The sequence below is a fragment of the Bufo bufo genome, chromosome 3 (genome assembly GCF_905171765.1).
Source record: "Bufo bufo chromosome 3, aBufBuf1.1, whole genome shotgun sequence".
Taxonomy (NCBI): domain Eukaryota; kingdom Metazoa; phylum Chordata; class Amphibia; order Anura; family Bufonidae; genus Bufo; species Bufo bufo.
This window is the reverse complement of record NC_053391.1, coordinates 354,559,682-354,577,565: the sequence shown is the minus strand read 5'-3', so window position 1 is coordinate 354,577,565 and position 17,884 is coordinate 354,559,682. Positions and strand designations below refer to the sequence as shown.

The following is a 17,884-nucleotide window of genomic DNA, read 5'->3' as shown; positions in this document are numbered from 1 at the left end:
AAGCAAAACTCCTTAAACCTAGCACGTTTTCCTAGAAAAGCTTCTCCAGTTTTCCTACTCCACCCTGCTATTGGAGTGAGATTGTGACTTTTTTTTTGCAACGTTTAAAAAAAGTCTCAATGATAACTCTGGAGTGAAACTGATTAACATAGCTGACCAAGCCCACTTTCCACCCACATTTCAAAACTGCAGTAAGTGGTATAAAAATGCAAAAAGTCCCCAAATTTTTGCCTAAGTAAGTGCAAAAAAGCCCTACTTTGCCCTACCAGAATTCGGGAGTGAAGGCATGATAAATTGGGCACATGGTGTATTTTTAGACCAAAGAAGAATCAGGTCTCAGAATACTGTATGCTAAAAACAGTGAACTCTAAACTCTCTACTGAACAGAAAAAGATATCACTAGAGTGCACTTGAACAAGCAGAGCAAAATGGTGACATTTCTGAACTGTGTACTCGTGAAGGTTCATTCTAGTCTATATTTGGTGTTTTTTTATAACTGGCTCAGAATGATATAAAGCAATAATATAAGGGCTATTCACCTTACTGTTTCACCACCACACCAGTTCTGAGTCTTGCGGGGTCCCACACTGGTCTTTCTTCTCCCACATGACCATGAAAGAAATGCCCGCTCGGCCAGTCACTGGCCGCAAAAACGGGTTCCGTAGTTCCGTGATCCGTGTCCGTTTTTTCTTCCGTGGGTCTTCCTTGATTTTTGGAGGATACACGAACATGAAGGAAAGTAAAAAAAAAGTCGTTTTGGTGTCCGCCTGGCCGTGCGGAGCAAAACGGATCCGTCCTGACTTACAATGCAAGTCAATGGGGACGGATCCGTTTGACGTAGACACAATATGGTGCAATTGCAAACGGATCCGTCCCCAATTGACTATCAATGTAAAGTCAGGAGTCCCTATTATACCATCGGATCTGAGTTTTCTCCAATCCGATGGTATATTTTAACTTGAAGCGTCCCCATCACCATGGAAACGCCTCTATGTTAGAATATACCATCGGATTTGAGTTATATCGTGAAAACTCAGATCCGACAGTATAGTCTAACACAGAGGCGTTCCCATAGTGATGGGGACGCTTAAAGTTAGAATATACTAAGAACTGTGTACATGACTGCCACCTGCTGCCTGGCAGCACCCGATCTCTTACAGGGGGCTGTGATCCGCACAATTAACCCCTCAGGTGCCACACCTGAGGGGTTAATTGGGCGTATCATAGCCACCTGTAAGAGATCAGGTGCTGCCAGGCAGGAGGGGGCAGACCCCCCTCCCTCCCCAGTTTTAAATTCATTGGTGGCCAGAGAGGGCCCCCCTCCCTCCCTCCCCTGTATTACATTCATTGGTGGCCACTGCGGCCCCCTCTCCTCCCCTCCTAATTAAAATCCCCCCCCATCATTGGTGGCAGTGGAGAGTTCCAATCCGAGTCCCAGTTTAATTGCTGGGGCTCCGATCGGTAACCATGGCAACCAGGACGCTACTGCAATCCTGGCTGCCATGGTTACTTAGCAATTTTAGAAGCATTATACTTACCTGCGCTGTCTGTGACTGGCCGGGCGCTCCTCCTACTGGTAAGTGAAAGGTCTGTGCAGCACATTGCTTATAGCACAGACCTGTCACTTACCAGTAGGAGGAGCGCCCAGCCGGTCACAGACAGCGCAGGTAAGTATAATGCTTCTAAAATTGCTAAGTAACCATGGCAGCCAGGACTGCAGTAGCGTCCTGGTTGCCATGGTTACCGATCGGAGTCCCAGCGATTAAACTGGGACTCCGATCGGAACTCTCCGCTGCCACCAATGATGGGGGGGGATATTTTAATTAGGGGGGGAGAGGGGAGGCCGCGCACTGGCTACCAATGAATGTAATACAGGGGAGGGAGGGGAAGGCCGCACTGTCCACCAATGAATGTAATACAGGGGAGGGAGGGAGGGGGGCCTCACTGGCCACCAATGAATTTAATACTGGGGAGGGAGGGGGGGCCACACTGGCCACCAATGAATGTAATACAGGGGAGGGAGGGGGGCCGCACTGGCTACCAATGAATGTAATACAGGGGAGGGAGGGGGGGCCGCACTGGCTACCAATGAATGTAATACAGGGGAGGGAGGGGGGGCCGCACTGGCCACCAATGAATGTAATACAGGGGAGGGAGGGAGGGAGGGAGGGAGGGAGGGGGGGCCGCGCTGGCCACCAATGAATTTAATACAGGGGAGGGAGGGAGGGGGGCCGCACTGGCCACCAATGAATTTAAAAATGGGGAGGGAGGGGGGTCTGCCCCCTCCTGCCTGGCAGCACCTGATCTCTTACAGGGGGCTATGATACGCACAATTAACCCCTCAGGTGCGGCACCTGAGGGTTTAATTGTGCGGATCGCAGCCCCCTGTATGAGATCAGGTGCTGCCAGGGAGCAGGGGGCAGTCATGTACACAGTTTTTAGTATATTCTAACTTGAAGCGTTCCCATAGTGACCTGAGGGTTTAATTGTGCGGATCGCAGCCCCCTGTATGAGATCAGGTGCTGCCAGGGAGCAGGGGGCAGTCATGTACACAGTTTTTAGTATATTCTAACTTGAAGCGTCCCCATCACTATGGGAACGCCTCTGTGTTAGAATATACTGTCGGATCTGAGTTTTCACAAAGTGAAAACTCAGATCTAAAAAAGCTTTTATGCAGACGGATCTGCGGATCCGTCTGTGTGAAAGTAGCCTACAGACACGGATCACGGACGCGGGTGACAATCTTGTGTGCATCCGTGTTTTTTCACGGACCCATTGACTTGAATGGGTCCGTGAACCGTTGTCAGTCAAAAAAATAGGACAGGTCATATTTTTTTGATGGACAGGAAACACGGATCACGGACGCGGATGAACAACGGTGCATTTTCCGAGTTTTTGAAAGTCAATGGGTCCGCAAAAAATCACGGAAAATGGAACAACGGACACGGATGCACACAACGGTCGTGTGCATGAGGCCTTAGCTGCATTTCCTGTGCGTTGAGGTGGAATCAGGAAGTGGAGACAGGAAAGGAGCGGTAAGAGTCAGAGTTGTAGTCAGAAATGTTAAGGTGAGTAGCCTATATTTTATTGTGTTACCCTGTCATTGTCCACTCAACCCCTTTTAAGGTTACTCATTTCTTGCATAACCTAAGTGAAAATCAGAGTCAGGATATTTGAACCACATGGTATACTGGTAAATAAAAAAGCAATTTGGGTCTCTGTTCCAACAGCTAGAAGCGAATAAATGGTAAAAACTAGATAAGGGGACATATGGAATTTCAGAGTGTCAAGGCAAGCCAACAGAATTCGGAGACCCTGGATTACTTGTGGATAAAAAAATTTTACACATGTTTATAATGGTGTGATTTTGGTGTTGCTTTGTCCATTGCTTTTTGTATACTTATTTCACCCATGTTTGTATATGAAAGTGAAAATTCTAAAAGTTCAGTATCTACCCCGGGTCCAAACAGGAGCAAGTTCAATCTCTGATATCTTGACACTTACCTTTGACAAGCACATTAGCAAAAGAAGTTGCCTGCCCAAAACTATTAGTAGCCACAACACTATAGTCAGCAGAGTCTTCCATGGAACATCTGTTGAGGACAAATGAAAATTACAGTCATTGATGTAGTATGGTACAATTAATTTCTAATTATGGGCTTATTCACACAACAAGAATGAAGGAACAAACACCAGCGGCTCAACACCTCACCTTTAATGGATGAGGTGCTCACCTAGAGCGGCCCACCCTTAGGCCTAGAAAAATGTAAAATGTATATATGAAAGTAGGGGCGCACTACAAATGGGAGTACTAAATCCACTAAGTGGATGTAATTTATTAAAAGACACAATTTAAAAAATATACACATAAAATAGTACAATAGGCGACGTGGTATGGGGCGACGTGGTATAATGTCCAGCACATAAACCCCAAAAATCCTATACTAGCTGTATCATCCCTTATTTTATATCCACTAAGAATGCTTCTAGGATCGTCCCGCTAAGGCAAAAGTCATTCAGGTGGTAACTACAACCTGCCGATATGATGTATGCAGGTGACTGTGACACTATGGAGGACTGCATCAATATTACATTCAAAATCCAGGTATAGTCCAGTACTTACTTAGATGAAATCAATAAACAGTCACTGGTACCTTAAGGGCTGCTGCCGCAGCTATGCCTGCAAGTGCACAAACACCAGGCTGCACTCCTGAATAGGAGCTGGGTCTTACCCTTCTTCACTGCGTGGTAGCAGCGCTGGTTCCAGGCGGCCGCACACCAGCGGCGTCCCACGTGATGTGCTAGACCCCTACATGGCGTCCCACGTGACCTGGTTGCTCCAGAGATCGGCTGGAACTGAAGTGACGTCACTGGTACGCGCCGATTTTTTCAGATCGAATATCTTCAAATTTTCCGTCTTTCTCAGATTTTTCAGTTCTTTCGATTTTTCATTTAGATAATGATTTTGTCTCGCCTTAGTTCATGAGACATATGCTCACTCTTTACGCCAGACGCGTTTCGAGGTGCTGTACCTCTTCCTCAGTGGCCAACTGAGTGAGCGCTTCCCCGTTCTTTTACAGGGGCTGGTGTTCCCATAATGCTCCGCTTTCCTAAGCTGTGTTGAAACTCCGAAGTGGAGTGGAATCCCCAAATTAGTATATATATTCCCTAACTGTGAAACAGAGTGTGCCTATATCCAACGCATGTAAGTATAACTAAAATCCTATATCTTTCATGTATAGCACCGCATAAAAACATTAACACATTAATAAAATTATAAATATATATTAGGAATTTATGAAAATAGTGCCAATTACGCAACAATATATGCGCAGGGTCATACCACATAGAAAACGCATGCGTTACCTCCATCCATAAATTCTAACATGGAACCTCTTATAGGATATAAGGGCTATTAATCGTATAGTCATCTCATAAAGTGTATCGATTTAATACAATCGTATCCCCTCATTTCTCGAATAATTCACACGTGATGGATTAACATTGACAGCTCGATATTATCGAGAGAATATCGAGAAAGATTAACAATGGAGTACATTGAAGGATTCTATCAAAGGAATAAATCAAGGAATTGTGTATAGTGAAGGAGCTGTCTGCTAGGGAGGGGAGATCGGAATGTCGATGAACGACCAGACTCCGATGTTCCGTCACCACCAGGCAACTCCCCCATACCTTCATAGAAATCCGAAAACCTCCATTTTGGCGTTTAGGCCCCTTGGAATCATTGTGTCAAACTCAAAGATCCTTTGAGATTCTTGTCTCGACATATGTGCTATGTGATTTCCACCTCTCCAAGATTCTCTGACTTTCTCCAACGCCATGAATCTTAGACCAGTGGGATCACAGTTATGCATCAATTTAAAATGTCTTGACAACAAATGTGTATCCAATCCCTTCTTAATGTTTGACATATGCTCTGCTACCCTCTTCTTGAGAATTCTTTTGGTTCTTCCTATATACTGCTTTCTACATTTACATTCAAGCATGTATATGATATCAGTAGAATCACAGACATTGTAGAATCAGACATTCCTGTATATATCCAACCTGAAGGAATTGAATACAGACTGCGCTTGGATAGTTTTCTTAGGGAAGGCAGTAATCCTACAATTGGCACATCTGCCGCACCTAAAAAAGCCTTTTATTGCCAGCCAACTGTTTTTGCTCTGCGTCTCATTTTTCCTTCTTTTCACTGTTGGGGCTACTTTGCCTGCCAGATTTCCTGCTCTGGTGTAGGTGATATTTGGAGCTTCACTTAAAACAGGACCTATCCATTTATCGTTCAATAGATGGCCCCAATGCCTCTTTATAGTTTTATATCCCTCTATACAGTGATCAATCATAGACAGGGGGTTCAGGTGTTGCAGGAACAACTGTCGGTGGATGGGGGTCCAGCCAGCGAACAGTTGTCGTTCATATTGGATGGAGTCACATACATACTGACTCATAATTATATTTCATTTGAGCAGCAATTTTATGTTCAGTGCACCGGTACCGCCATGGGCACCAGATTCGCCCCCAGCTATGCCAATCTTTTTTTGGCGCAGTGGGAAAGAGAAGTCATCACGCCCCAAGCTGGGGACGAGTCTGCTGCTATGGCGTAGATATATCGACGACATCTTGTTTGTCTGGCGGGATTCACCAGAGTCGCTAGATTAGTTTCTAAAAAACATCAATATTAACGACCGGAACTTGGTGTTTAGCCCTAGTATAAGTAAGAAAAGGGTGGAATTCCTTGATTTGGAGATTTGTGTACAAGCGGACAAACTATGTTGTAACACATTCTTCAAACCAGTCACTAGGAACAGTTTCATCAGGTTCTCAAGTTGCCATCTGCCATTCTGGTTGACTAATGTCCCTACCAGTCAATTCCGTCTATTGAAACGGAATTGTACCGAGGACTGTAAATTTGAAAATGAAGCAGAATGTTTAAAACTACAATTCCTGGAGAGGGACTATCCAGCGCCGTGGATAGACAACTCATTACTTAAGGTGAAGAAAATGGAAAGGGAAGAGTTCTTCACTGAGAGGGTCCCCCAACAACAGGATGAAACTCTGAGATTAGTTTTACCATTTAACTCTCAGTATAAGACAATGGAGAAAATTATAAAGAGGCATTGGGGCCATCTATTGAACGATAAATGGATAGGTCCTGTTTTAAGTGAAGCTCCAAAGATCACCTACACCAGAGCAGGAAATCTGGCAGGCAAAGTAGCCCCAACAGTGAAAAGAAGGAAAAATGAGACGCAGAGCAAAAACAGTTGGCTGGCAATAAAAGGCTTTTTTAGGTGCGGTAGATGTGCCAATTGTAGGATTACTGCCTTCCCTAAGAAAACTATCCAAGCGCAGTCTGTATCCAATTCCTTCAGGTTGGATATATACAGGAATGTCTGATTCTACAATGTCTGTGATTCTACTGATATCATATACATGCTTGAATGTAAATGTAGAAAGCAGTGTATAGGAAGAACCAAAAGAACTCTCAAGAAGAGGGTAGCAGAGCATATGTCAAACATTAAGAAGGGATTGGATACACATTCGTTGTCAAGACATTTTAAATTGATGCATAACTGTGATCTCACTGGTCTAAGATTCATGGCGTTGGAGAAAGTCAGAGAATCTTGGAGAGGTGGAAATCACATAGCACATATGTCGAGACAAGAATCTCAAAGGATCTTTGAGTTTGACACAATGATTCCAAGGGGCCTAAACGCCAAAATGGAGGTTTTCGGATTTCTATGAAGGTATGGGGGAGTTGCCTGGTGGTGACGGGACATCGGAGTCTGGTCGTTCATCGACATTCCGATCTCCCCTCCCTACCAGACAGCTCCTTCACTATACACAATTCCTCGATTTATTCCTTCGATAGAGTCCTTCGATGTACTCCATTGTTAATCTTTCTCGATATTCTCTCGATAATTTTGAGTTGTCGATGTTAATCCATCATGTGTGAATTATTCGAGAAATGAGGGGATACGATTGTATTAAATCGATTATGAGATGACTATACGATTAATCGCCCTTATATCCTATAAGAGGTTCCATGTTAGAATTTATGGATGGAGGTATCGCATGCGTTTTCTATGCGGTATGACCCTGCACAGATATTGTTGCGTAATTGGCGCTATTTTCATAAATTCTTAATATATATTTATAATTTTATTAATGTGTTAATGTTTTTATGCGGTGCTTTACATGAAAGATATAGGATTTTAGTTATATTTACATGCGTTGGATATAGGCGCACTCTGTTTCACAGTTAGGGAATATATATACTAATTTGGGGATTCCACTCCACTTCGGAGTTTCAACACAGCTTAGGAAAGCGGAGCATTATGGGAACACCAGCCCCTGTAAAAGAACGGGGAAGCGCTCACTCAGTTGGCCAAAGAGTGAGCGTATGTCTCATGAACTAAGGAGAGACAAAATCACTATCTAAATGAAAAATCGAAAGAACTGAAAAATCAGAGAAAGACGGAAAATTCAAAGATATTCGATCTGAAAAAATCATTGCGTACCAGTGACGTCACTTGAGTTCCAGCCGATCTCTGGAGCAACCAGGTCACGTGGGACGCCACGTAGGGGTCTAGCACACCACGTGGGACGCCGTTGGTGTGCGCCCGCCTGGAACCAGCGCTGCTACCACGCAGTGAAGAAGGGTAAGACCCAGCTCCTATTCAGGAGTGCAGCCTGGTATTTGTGCACTTGCAGGCATAGCTGCAGCAGCAGCCCTTAAGGTACCAGTGACTGTTTATTGATTTCATCTAAGTACGTACTGGACTATACCTGGATTTTGAATGTAATATTGATACAGTCCTCCATAGTGTCACAGTCACCTGCATACATCATATCGGCAGGTTGTAGTTACCACCTGAATGACTTTTGCCTTAGCGGGACGATCCTTAGCGGGACGATTCCGGTATTCTGAATGCCGGATCCGGCACTAATACATTCCTATGGGAAAAAATGCCTGATCAGGCATTCAGGCAAGTCTTCAGTTTTTTTAGCCGGAGATAAAACCGTAGCATGCTACGGTTTTCTCTTTTGCCTGATCAGTCAAAACGACTGAACTGAAGACATCCTGATGCAAACTGAACGGATTACTCTCCATTCAGAATGCATGGGGACATACCTGATCAGTTATTTTCCGGTATAGAGCCCCTGTGACGGAACTCTATGCCGGAAAAGAACAACGCAAGTGTGAAAGTAGCCTTAGTTGTCTACTTATTTTTCTTGAATTTTCATTTTCTCTTATCTTGGCTGACATTTTTTGGTTCAACATACAATGGCCCTGGAAACAAGGTTAGTTAGTGGTCTGTAGTTAGTGGCCAGATAGCCTGCCTACTTTTACACTCCGTTTGTGTGATCCGTTCAGGGCTCTCACAAGCGGTCCAAAATGGATCAGTTTGCATTCGAATGCATTCTGAATGGAAAAGGATCCGCTCAGAATGCATCAGTTTGCATCAGTTCCAGGGCTCGAGTCCTGCTGGAACGTGTGGGAACTGCGTTCCTGCACTTTTTTCATAGCAGGAACACCATTCCCTTTCAGGGCCGCCCGTCTTTAACGCCGGGCAAAAGGACCAGGAAGCGGTGAAGGCTTTGTACTCACCGCTTCCTGGTCCTCTGTAGGTAATGCTTGAAGTTAAAATATACCATCAGATTGGAGAAAACTCTGATCCGATGGTATATTCTAAATCCGAGGCGTTCCCATGGTGATCATGTATTGTAGCTTGTTTGTACCTTTTATATATGTGCTATGCTTGGTTTTACCTAAATATGCAGTACGCACTATACCTTGTCATATAACTCTTTGTATGTGCTATGTTTGGTCACACCTATTATATTAGGTATGTGCTATCTATATTTACAGGTAAAACAAGGCATAGTACTATAAAGGATATATATACAGTGGATATAAAAAGTCTACACACCCCTGTTAAAATGTCAGGTTTCTGTGATGAGACAAAGATAAATCATTTCAGAACTTTTTCCACCTTTAATGTGACCTAATGTGTAGAAGGCTTGCATAGTAAAGTATCAATTTTCGCAGATGACACTAAACTGTGTAAAGTAATTTACACTGAACAGGACAGTATACTACTACAGAGGGATCTGGATAGATTGGAGGCTTGGGCAGATAAGTGGCAGATGAGGTTTAACACTGACAAATGTAAAGTTATGCACATGGGAAGGAATAATGCACCCGTACATACTAAATGATAAAACACTCGGTAACACTGACATGGAAAAGGATCTAGGAATTTTAATAAACAGCAAACTAAACTTCAAAAACCAGTGTCAGGCAGCTGCTGCTAAGACCAATAAGATAATGGGTTGCATCAGAAGGGGCATAGATGCCCGTGATAAGAACATAGTCCTACCACTTTACAAATCGCTAGTCAGACCACACATGGAGTACTGTGTACAGTTCTGGGCTCCTGTGAACAAGGCAGACATAGCAGAGCTGGAGAGGGTCCAGAGGAGGGCAACTAAAGTAATAACTGGAATGGGGCAACCAGGGCCGGGCCGACACAGAGGCTGGGGAGGCTCCAGCCTCAGGGCGCAGGCCAGCTCCCCAGTCTCTGGGCGGCCGTCGCTACTGCTGCCACGATTAATGCCGGGCTGCCTGGAGGACGGAGGGAGTAGTGAGCACTTGGCACTGACTTACGTGCTCCCTCCATGCTCCGCCTCCTGGCTCGGCCGCTCCGCTGGTCTCTGCTGTCTGCTCAGTCGACGCTTACTGGCTGCGTACAGCGCGCGCACTTTGACCTGACGCGCTGTACGCAGTCAGGTCACATGTGCACAGCGCCCTCTGGAGACCAGGAGCAGCGCGGGCCGGGCAGCAGCAGCAGGCAACAGCACACCGGGCACCTGCTCTGGCAACTGGCATCTCCAGGAGTCCAGGCCAGGGTGTAGAGGTGAGCGGAGCTGCGGAGCTGGCCTGTAGACTAGTGTATATTATATTACCGTTATGTACAGTGCGGCCACTCAATACTAGACTCAGTTACTGTAATGATCATGGCATCCATTCCTAGCATTATAAGAGCCATCACTTTCTCAGATTACAGAGTGGTGCCAGTGTGCCACTGCCAGGTTATAACATGCCAATGCCAGGTTATAACATGCCAATGCCAGCCTGATGACAGTCATCACTTTCTCAGATTACAGAGTGGGCAATGCTGCCCAGCTGATGGTGCCAGGTTATAACATGCCAATGCCAGGATTGCCAGCATTGCCCACTCTGTAATCTGAGAAAGTGATGGCTCTAAATATAATGCTGGGAATGGATGCCATTATTATAGTAACTGTATGCTCTGACTGTGTATTACTTCTCAGTGCACTGCCCAGTTTATTCTCAGTGCTGCTTCCTTTGACATTGGCATATGGCTAGGATATGTCGGCGCCGGCCACTCATGCTACACTGTCATCAGGCTGGCATGTTATAACCTGGCACCATCAGCTGGTCAGCATTGTCCACTCTGTAATCTGAGAAAGTGATGGCTCTAAATAATTTAGAGCCATCACTTTCTCAGATTACAGAGTGGGCAATGCTGCCCAGCTGATGGTGCCAGGTTATAACATGCCAATGCCAGCCTGATGACAGTGTACTACACTGTCATCAGGCTGGCATTGGCATGTTATAACCTGGCACCATCAGCTGGGCAGCATTGCCCACTCTGTAATCTGAGAAAGTGATGACTGTCATCAGGCTGGCATTGGCATGTTATAACCTGGCACCATCAGCATGGCAGCATTGCCCACTCTGTAATCTGAGAAACTGATGGCTCTAAATATAATGCTGGGAATGGATGCCATCATTACAGTAACTGTATGCTCTGTGACTGTGTATTACTTCTCAGTGCACTGCCCAGTTTATTCTCAGTGCTGCTTCCTTTGACATTGGCATATGGCTAGGATATGTCGTCCATGACTGTGATAAGACAATCATTTACAAAAAAAGGTGATTTACAGTGTAAATCTGTGGTCGTCGACGACGCTTGCCTGACTGGCTGAGTACAGCGCGCACTTTGACCTGACGCGCTGTACACAGTCAGGTCACATGTGCGCCCTCTGGAGACCAGGAGCAGCGCCGGCAGAAGCAGGCAGCAGCACAGCACTGTGTCATAAAGATAATATTCTTTTCCGTCTGATCTGAGGTCTGATGGGGTTCTGGATGGGGTAAAATTACAAGGAACGCCCCGGGGGGGGGGGGGGGGGGGGGCGCACTTGGGCAGCTCAGCCTCTGTTGGTGGTGGACCTTGTCCCAGCCCTGGGGGCAACTACAGTACCCTGAAAGATTATCAAAATTAGGGTTATTCACTTTAGAAAAAAGACGACTGAGGGGAGATCTAATTAATATGTATAAATATATCAGGGATCAGTACAGAGATTTATCCCATCATCTATTTATCCCAGGACTGTGACTGTGACGAGGGGACATCCTCTGCATCTGGAGGAAAGAAGGTTTGTACACAAACATAAAAAAGGATTCTTTACGGTAAGAGCAGTGAGACTATGGAACTCTCTGCCTGAGGAGGTGGTGATGGGGAGTACAATAAAGGAATTCAAGAGGGGCCTGGATGTATTTCTGGAGCGTAATAATATTACAGGCTATAGATAATAGAGAGGGGTCGTTGATCCAGGGAGTTATTCTGATTGCCTGATTGGAGTCGGGAAGGAATTTTTTATTCCCCTAAAGTGGGGAAAATTGGCTTCTACCTCTCAGGTTTTTTTTTTTTGCCTTCCTCTGGATCAACTTGCAGGATAACAGGCCGAACTGGATGGACAAATGTCTTTTTTCGGCCTTATGTACTATGTCACTATGTTATAAACTGTACCACTCAATTGAAAAACAAACTGAAATCTTTTAAGAAAACAAAAAAACTAAAATAATGTGGTTGCATAAGTCTGCCCACCCTCTTATAACTGGGGATGTAGCTGTGTTTAGAATTAAGCAATCACATTCCAAATCATGTTAAATAAGAGTCAGCATACACCTGCCATCATTTAAAGTCCCTCTGATTAACCCCAAATAAAGTTCAGCTGCTCTAGTTGGTCCACAGAGAGCTTCTAAAACATCAGAGGGATCTCATTGTTAAAAGGTATCAGTCAGGAGAAACGCACAAAAGAATTTCCAAGGCATTAGATATACCATGGAACACAGTGAAGACAGTCACCATCAAGTGGAGAAAATATGACACAACAGTGACATTCTCACACGAATAAATAATGATGTGTACGTTCACTGAATATATGTTAATTACTGCCTGAAGAACGTATTTAAAAGAAAATAATAAATCATTTATTAATCTCAGGTTAAAACGGAAATAAATCTGTATATCACTATGCGTGACTATCAGGCTCCAAACCCAGGTGAGGTGGTATAGGAATTGATTATATCCACCACCCAACCAGAAGTCTGGACTAAATCCCTGTACCAGCTAGCACGTTGGTGCCAATATTTACTGGAGAGGGAGTCAGGACACGGTTTTTGTATTTAAATCAGGCCCAGGTATATGGTTGGAGCAGTCCTATCTAGCATGAGTTATAGAGCAGCTATGAGTGAAAAATAAGCTGGGTGCCGAAGCAGACCAGCATAAAGCATCCACACAGTGTAGTATGAATTGTGGACGCTCACTCAGCCGCCTATAACAACCTCACCAATCGTGCAATAAAGCACTGGGTCTAGATATCAGACTGCATTCACACCAGCCAGTCAGCTAGTAATGCTGCTTGGCATTGGATCAACACCCTGCCTGAGGAACCGTGTCCTGATTCAAGATCAACGGCTCAACGCGTTTCAATGTGGAACATTAAGCAAAATATCATCAGGAGCGATAATCTCTAGAGGTAGCCTGTAGGGCAAAAGTACATAGCCTCACACTGTTGCGTGTTAAGGCTCCGGCGCTGTAGTGGCCATACGCGGCCGCTCGAACGCCGGGATGATATCAGGTAAGCTCCGCCTATGCGAGGGGGTGTGCGCTGGTCCCGCGCGAATAGTCGGCAGGCGCGTCATCCAACACACGCCTCCTGCTCCGCCCAGAACCCACGTCATAGCACACACCTCCCTGCCAGCGCAAGCAGGCGCTCGTGTATGGGAGGAATCGATAATTGCGGCTCACATCATGTCACATAAACGCCTGGCTCCGGTGTCAGTATAATCGGCAATCCCAGCAGGTAACAGAGTAGTATTATGTGCACACAGTATGAATCATAAAACTATATGTAGGGAAGAAACACAACTCCAAATTAAACCGCATGTCTCCATATTATGCAGGTCAATCAAAATCCCTATGCATTGTAGCTATACCAAACAAAATAATCAAGATGGAATAAAGGGAAGATGAGCAAAAGGAGAATGTCAGTATATATTCAGTATATGCATGGACAACAACATCCATGCACATATCCATAGATATGGACTATATCTGGTCTAAATGAAGCAAGCATATGAGATCGCCTCATTTAGACCTTTAGGCTGGATGGTCGTCCTGGACCAGGATAAATACCGTATCATTTGTCTCAGACTCCTGGAGGATAAAAAGACCTACAACATTTTGGGCTCTGACCCTACACCTACATTTAGGGCCCAACTCGTGACAATCTTAAGTGATGCAATGGAGGAGAGACTTATTAGTAAGGCAGAGTATGAATATTTACTACCTAAATTCCCTGTCCTTGCTACATTTTATAGTCTGCCCAAGCTACATATGCAGGGCCCTCTCCTGAAAGGCAGACCCATTGTCTCGGGCATAGGCAGCCTCACTGCAAATATTAGTACGTATGTAGACATCATCCTGCGTCCATTTGTAGTGAGTCTGCCTTCTTATGCCCGTGATACAATGGATGTGCTACAGCGACTGGATGGCATCTATTGCGATGAGGGTGTTTGGCTGGCGAGCTTGGACGTGGAGGCCCTATACACCTCCATACCCCATGATTTGGGGTGTGAGGCGGTGGGGACGTTCCTCCTCCAAAGGGGTGATCATTGTCGTCGCCATAATGCCTTCATCATGCAACTCTTGAACATTATACATGTAGATTGGAACCACGTCTATATGTAACCGATGGACGATCAGGTATGGATAGTCCAATGTCTGGATCCGACTGGAGGATGGACCAATGATGGTAGAATCGGTGTTAGTCCTAGCTTTAGGGACCAATAATTCGCCCCGATTCGCACTCATAGCATGATGATATGCCTTCTTCAAATGCGAATGTTGGGGCACAGGGACTGCCCATCGCAACCCCCCTGAGCTGGTGGTACATGCGTTGATCAAAGAGAAAGATATTACGTGTCAGAATAAAGTTCAAGAGTTGCATGATGAAGGCATTATGGCGACGACAATGATCACCCCTTTGGAGGAGGAACGTCCCCACCGCCTCACACCCCAAATCATGGGGTATGGAGGTGTATAGGGCCTCCACGTCCAAGCTCGCCAGCCAAACACCCTCATCGCAATAGATGCCATCCAGTCGCTGTAGCACATCCATTGTATCACGGGCATAAGAAGGCAGACTCACTACAAATGGACGCAGGATGATGTCTACATACGTACTAATATTTGCAGTGAGGCTGCCTATGCCCGAGACAATGGGTCTGCCTTTCAGGAGAGGGCCCTGCTTATGTAGCTTGGGCAGACTATAAAATGTAGCAAGGACAGGGAATTTAGGTAGTAAATATTCATACTCTGCCTTACTAATAAGTCTCTCCTCCATTGCATCACTTAAGATTGTCACGAGTTGGGCCCTAAATGTAGGTGTAGGGTCAGAGCCCAAAATGTTGTAGGTCTTTTTATCCTCCAGGAGTCTGAGACAAATGATACGGTATTTATCCTGGTCCAGGACGACCATCCAGCCTAAAGGTCTAAATGAGGCGATCTCATATGCTTGCTTCATTTAGACCAGATATAGTCCATATCTATGAATATGTGCATGGATGTTGTTGTCCATGCATATACTGAATATATACTGACATTCTCCTTTTGCTCATCTTCCCTTTATTCCATCTTGATTATTTTGTTTGGTATAGCTACAATGCATAGGGATTTTGATTGACCTGCATAATATGGAGACATGCGGTTTAATTTGGAGTTGTGTTTCTTCCCTACATATAGTTTTATGATTCATACTGTGTGCACATAATACTACTCTGTTACCTGCTGGGATTGCCGATTATACTGACACCGGAGCCAGGCGTTTATGTGACATGATGTGAGCCGCAATTATCGATTCCTCCCATACACGAGCGCCTGCTTGCGCTGGCAGGGAGGTGTGTGCTATGACGTGGGTTCTGGGCGGAGCAGGAGGCGTGTGTTGGATGACGCGCCTGCCGACTATTCGCGCGGGACCAGCGCACACCCCCTCTCATAGGCGGAGCTTACCTGATATCATCCCGGCGTTCGAGCGGCCGCGTATGGCCACTACAGCGCCGGAGCCTTAACACGCAACAGTGTGAGGCTATGTACTTTTGCCCTACAGGCTACCTCTAGAGATTATCGCTCCTGATGATATGTGGCTTAATGTTCCACATTGAAACGCGTTGAGCCGTTGATCTTGAATCAGGACACGGTTCCTCAGGCAGGGTGTTGATCCAATGCCAAGCAGCATTACTAGCTGACTGGCTGGTGTGAATGCAGTCTGATATCTAGACCCAGTGCTTTATTGCACGATTGGTGAGGTTGTTATAGGCGGCTGAGTGAGCGTCCACAATTCATACTACACTGTGTGGATGCTCTATGCTGGTCTGCTTCGGCACCCAGCTTATTTTTCACTCATAGCTGCTCTATAACTCATGCTAGATAGGACTGCTCCAACCATACACCTGGGCCTGATTTAAATACAAAAACCGTGTCCTGACTCCCTCTCCAGTAAATATTGGCACCAACGTGCTAGCTGGTACAGTGATTTAGTCCAGACTTCTGGTTGGGTGGTGGATATAATCAATTCCTATACCACCTCACCTGGGTTTGGAGCCTGATAGTCACGCATAGTGATATACAGATTTATTTCCGTTTTAACCTGAGATTAATAAACGATTTATTATTTTCTTTTAAATACGTTCTTCAGGCAGTAATTAACAACAGTGACATTACCAAGAACTGGACGTCCCTCCAAAATTTATGAAAAGACAAGAAGAAAACTGGTCTGGGAGGCTACCAAGAGGCCTACAGCAACATTAAAGGAGCTGCAGGAATATCTGACAAGTACTGGCTGTGTGGTACATGTGACAATAATCTCCTGTATTCTTCATATGTCTGGGCTATGGGGTAGAGTGGCAAGGTGAAAGCCTTTTCCTACAAAAAAAAAACATCCAAGCCAGGATACATTTTGAAAAAACACATCTGAAGTCTCCCAAAAGCACGTGGGAAAAGATGTTATGGTCTGATGAAACCAAGGTTGAACTTTTTGGCCATAATTCCAAAAGATATGTTAGGCGCAAAAACAACACTGCACATCACCAAAAGAATACCATACCCACAATGAAGCATGGTGGTGGCAGCATCATGCTTTGGGGCTGTTTTTCTTCAGCTGGAACTGGGGCCTTAGATAAGCTAGAGGAAATTATGAACAGTTCCAAATACCCGTCAATATTGGCACAAAACCTTCAGGCTTTTGCTAGAAAGCTGAACATGAAGAGGAACTTCATCTTTCAGCATGACAACGACCCAAAGCATACATCCAAATCAACAAAGGAATGGCTTCACCAGAAGAAGATTAAAGTTTTGTAATGGCCCAACCAGAGTCCAGACCTGAATCCGATTGAAAATCTGTGGGGTGATCTGAAGAGGGCTGTGCACAGGAGATGCCTTCAAAATCTGAAAGATTTTGAGTGTTTTTGCAAAGAAGATTGGGCAAATCTTGCCAAGTCAAAATGTGCCATGCTGATAGACTCATACCCAAAAAGACTGAGTGCTGTAATAAAATCAAAAGGTACTTCAACAAAGTACTAGTTTAAGGGTGTGCACACTTATGCAACCATATTATTTTATTTTTATATTTTTTTTCTTCCTCTACCTAAAAGAATTCCATTTGTTTTTCAATTGAGTTGTACAGTTTATAGGTCACATTAAAGGTGGAAAAAGTTCTGAAATGATTTATCTTTGTCTCATTTTTTTACATCACAGAAACCTGACATTTTAACAGGGGTGTGTAGACTTTTTATATCCACTATATATATATATATATATATATATATACAGTACAGACCAAAAGTTTGGACACACCTTCTCATTCGAAGAGTTTTCTTTATTTTCATGACTATGAAAATTGTAGATTCACACTGAAGGCATCAAAACTATGAATTAACAGATGTGGAATTATATTCATAACAAACAAGTGTGAAACAACTGAAAATATGTCA

The 17,884-nt window shown here is 44.7% G+C and overlaps 1 protein-coding gene across 3 annotated transcripts in view; it reads right to left on the bottom strand.

The window, feature by feature from the left end:
* Positions 1 to 17,884, bottom strand: part of MYOM3 (myomesin 3) — a 191,574-nt gene that overhangs the window by 101,642 nt on the left and 72,048 nt on the right. For all 3 annotated transcript variants that reach the window (XM_040424500.1, XM_040424502.1, XM_040424501.1), the window contains exon 7: positions 3,505 to 3,593. In XM_040424500.1, coding sequence (XP_040280434.1) covers positions 3,505 to 3,593 — 89 coding nt within the window. The remainder of the gene's footprint in view (positions 1 to 3,504; positions 3,594 to 17,884) is intronic.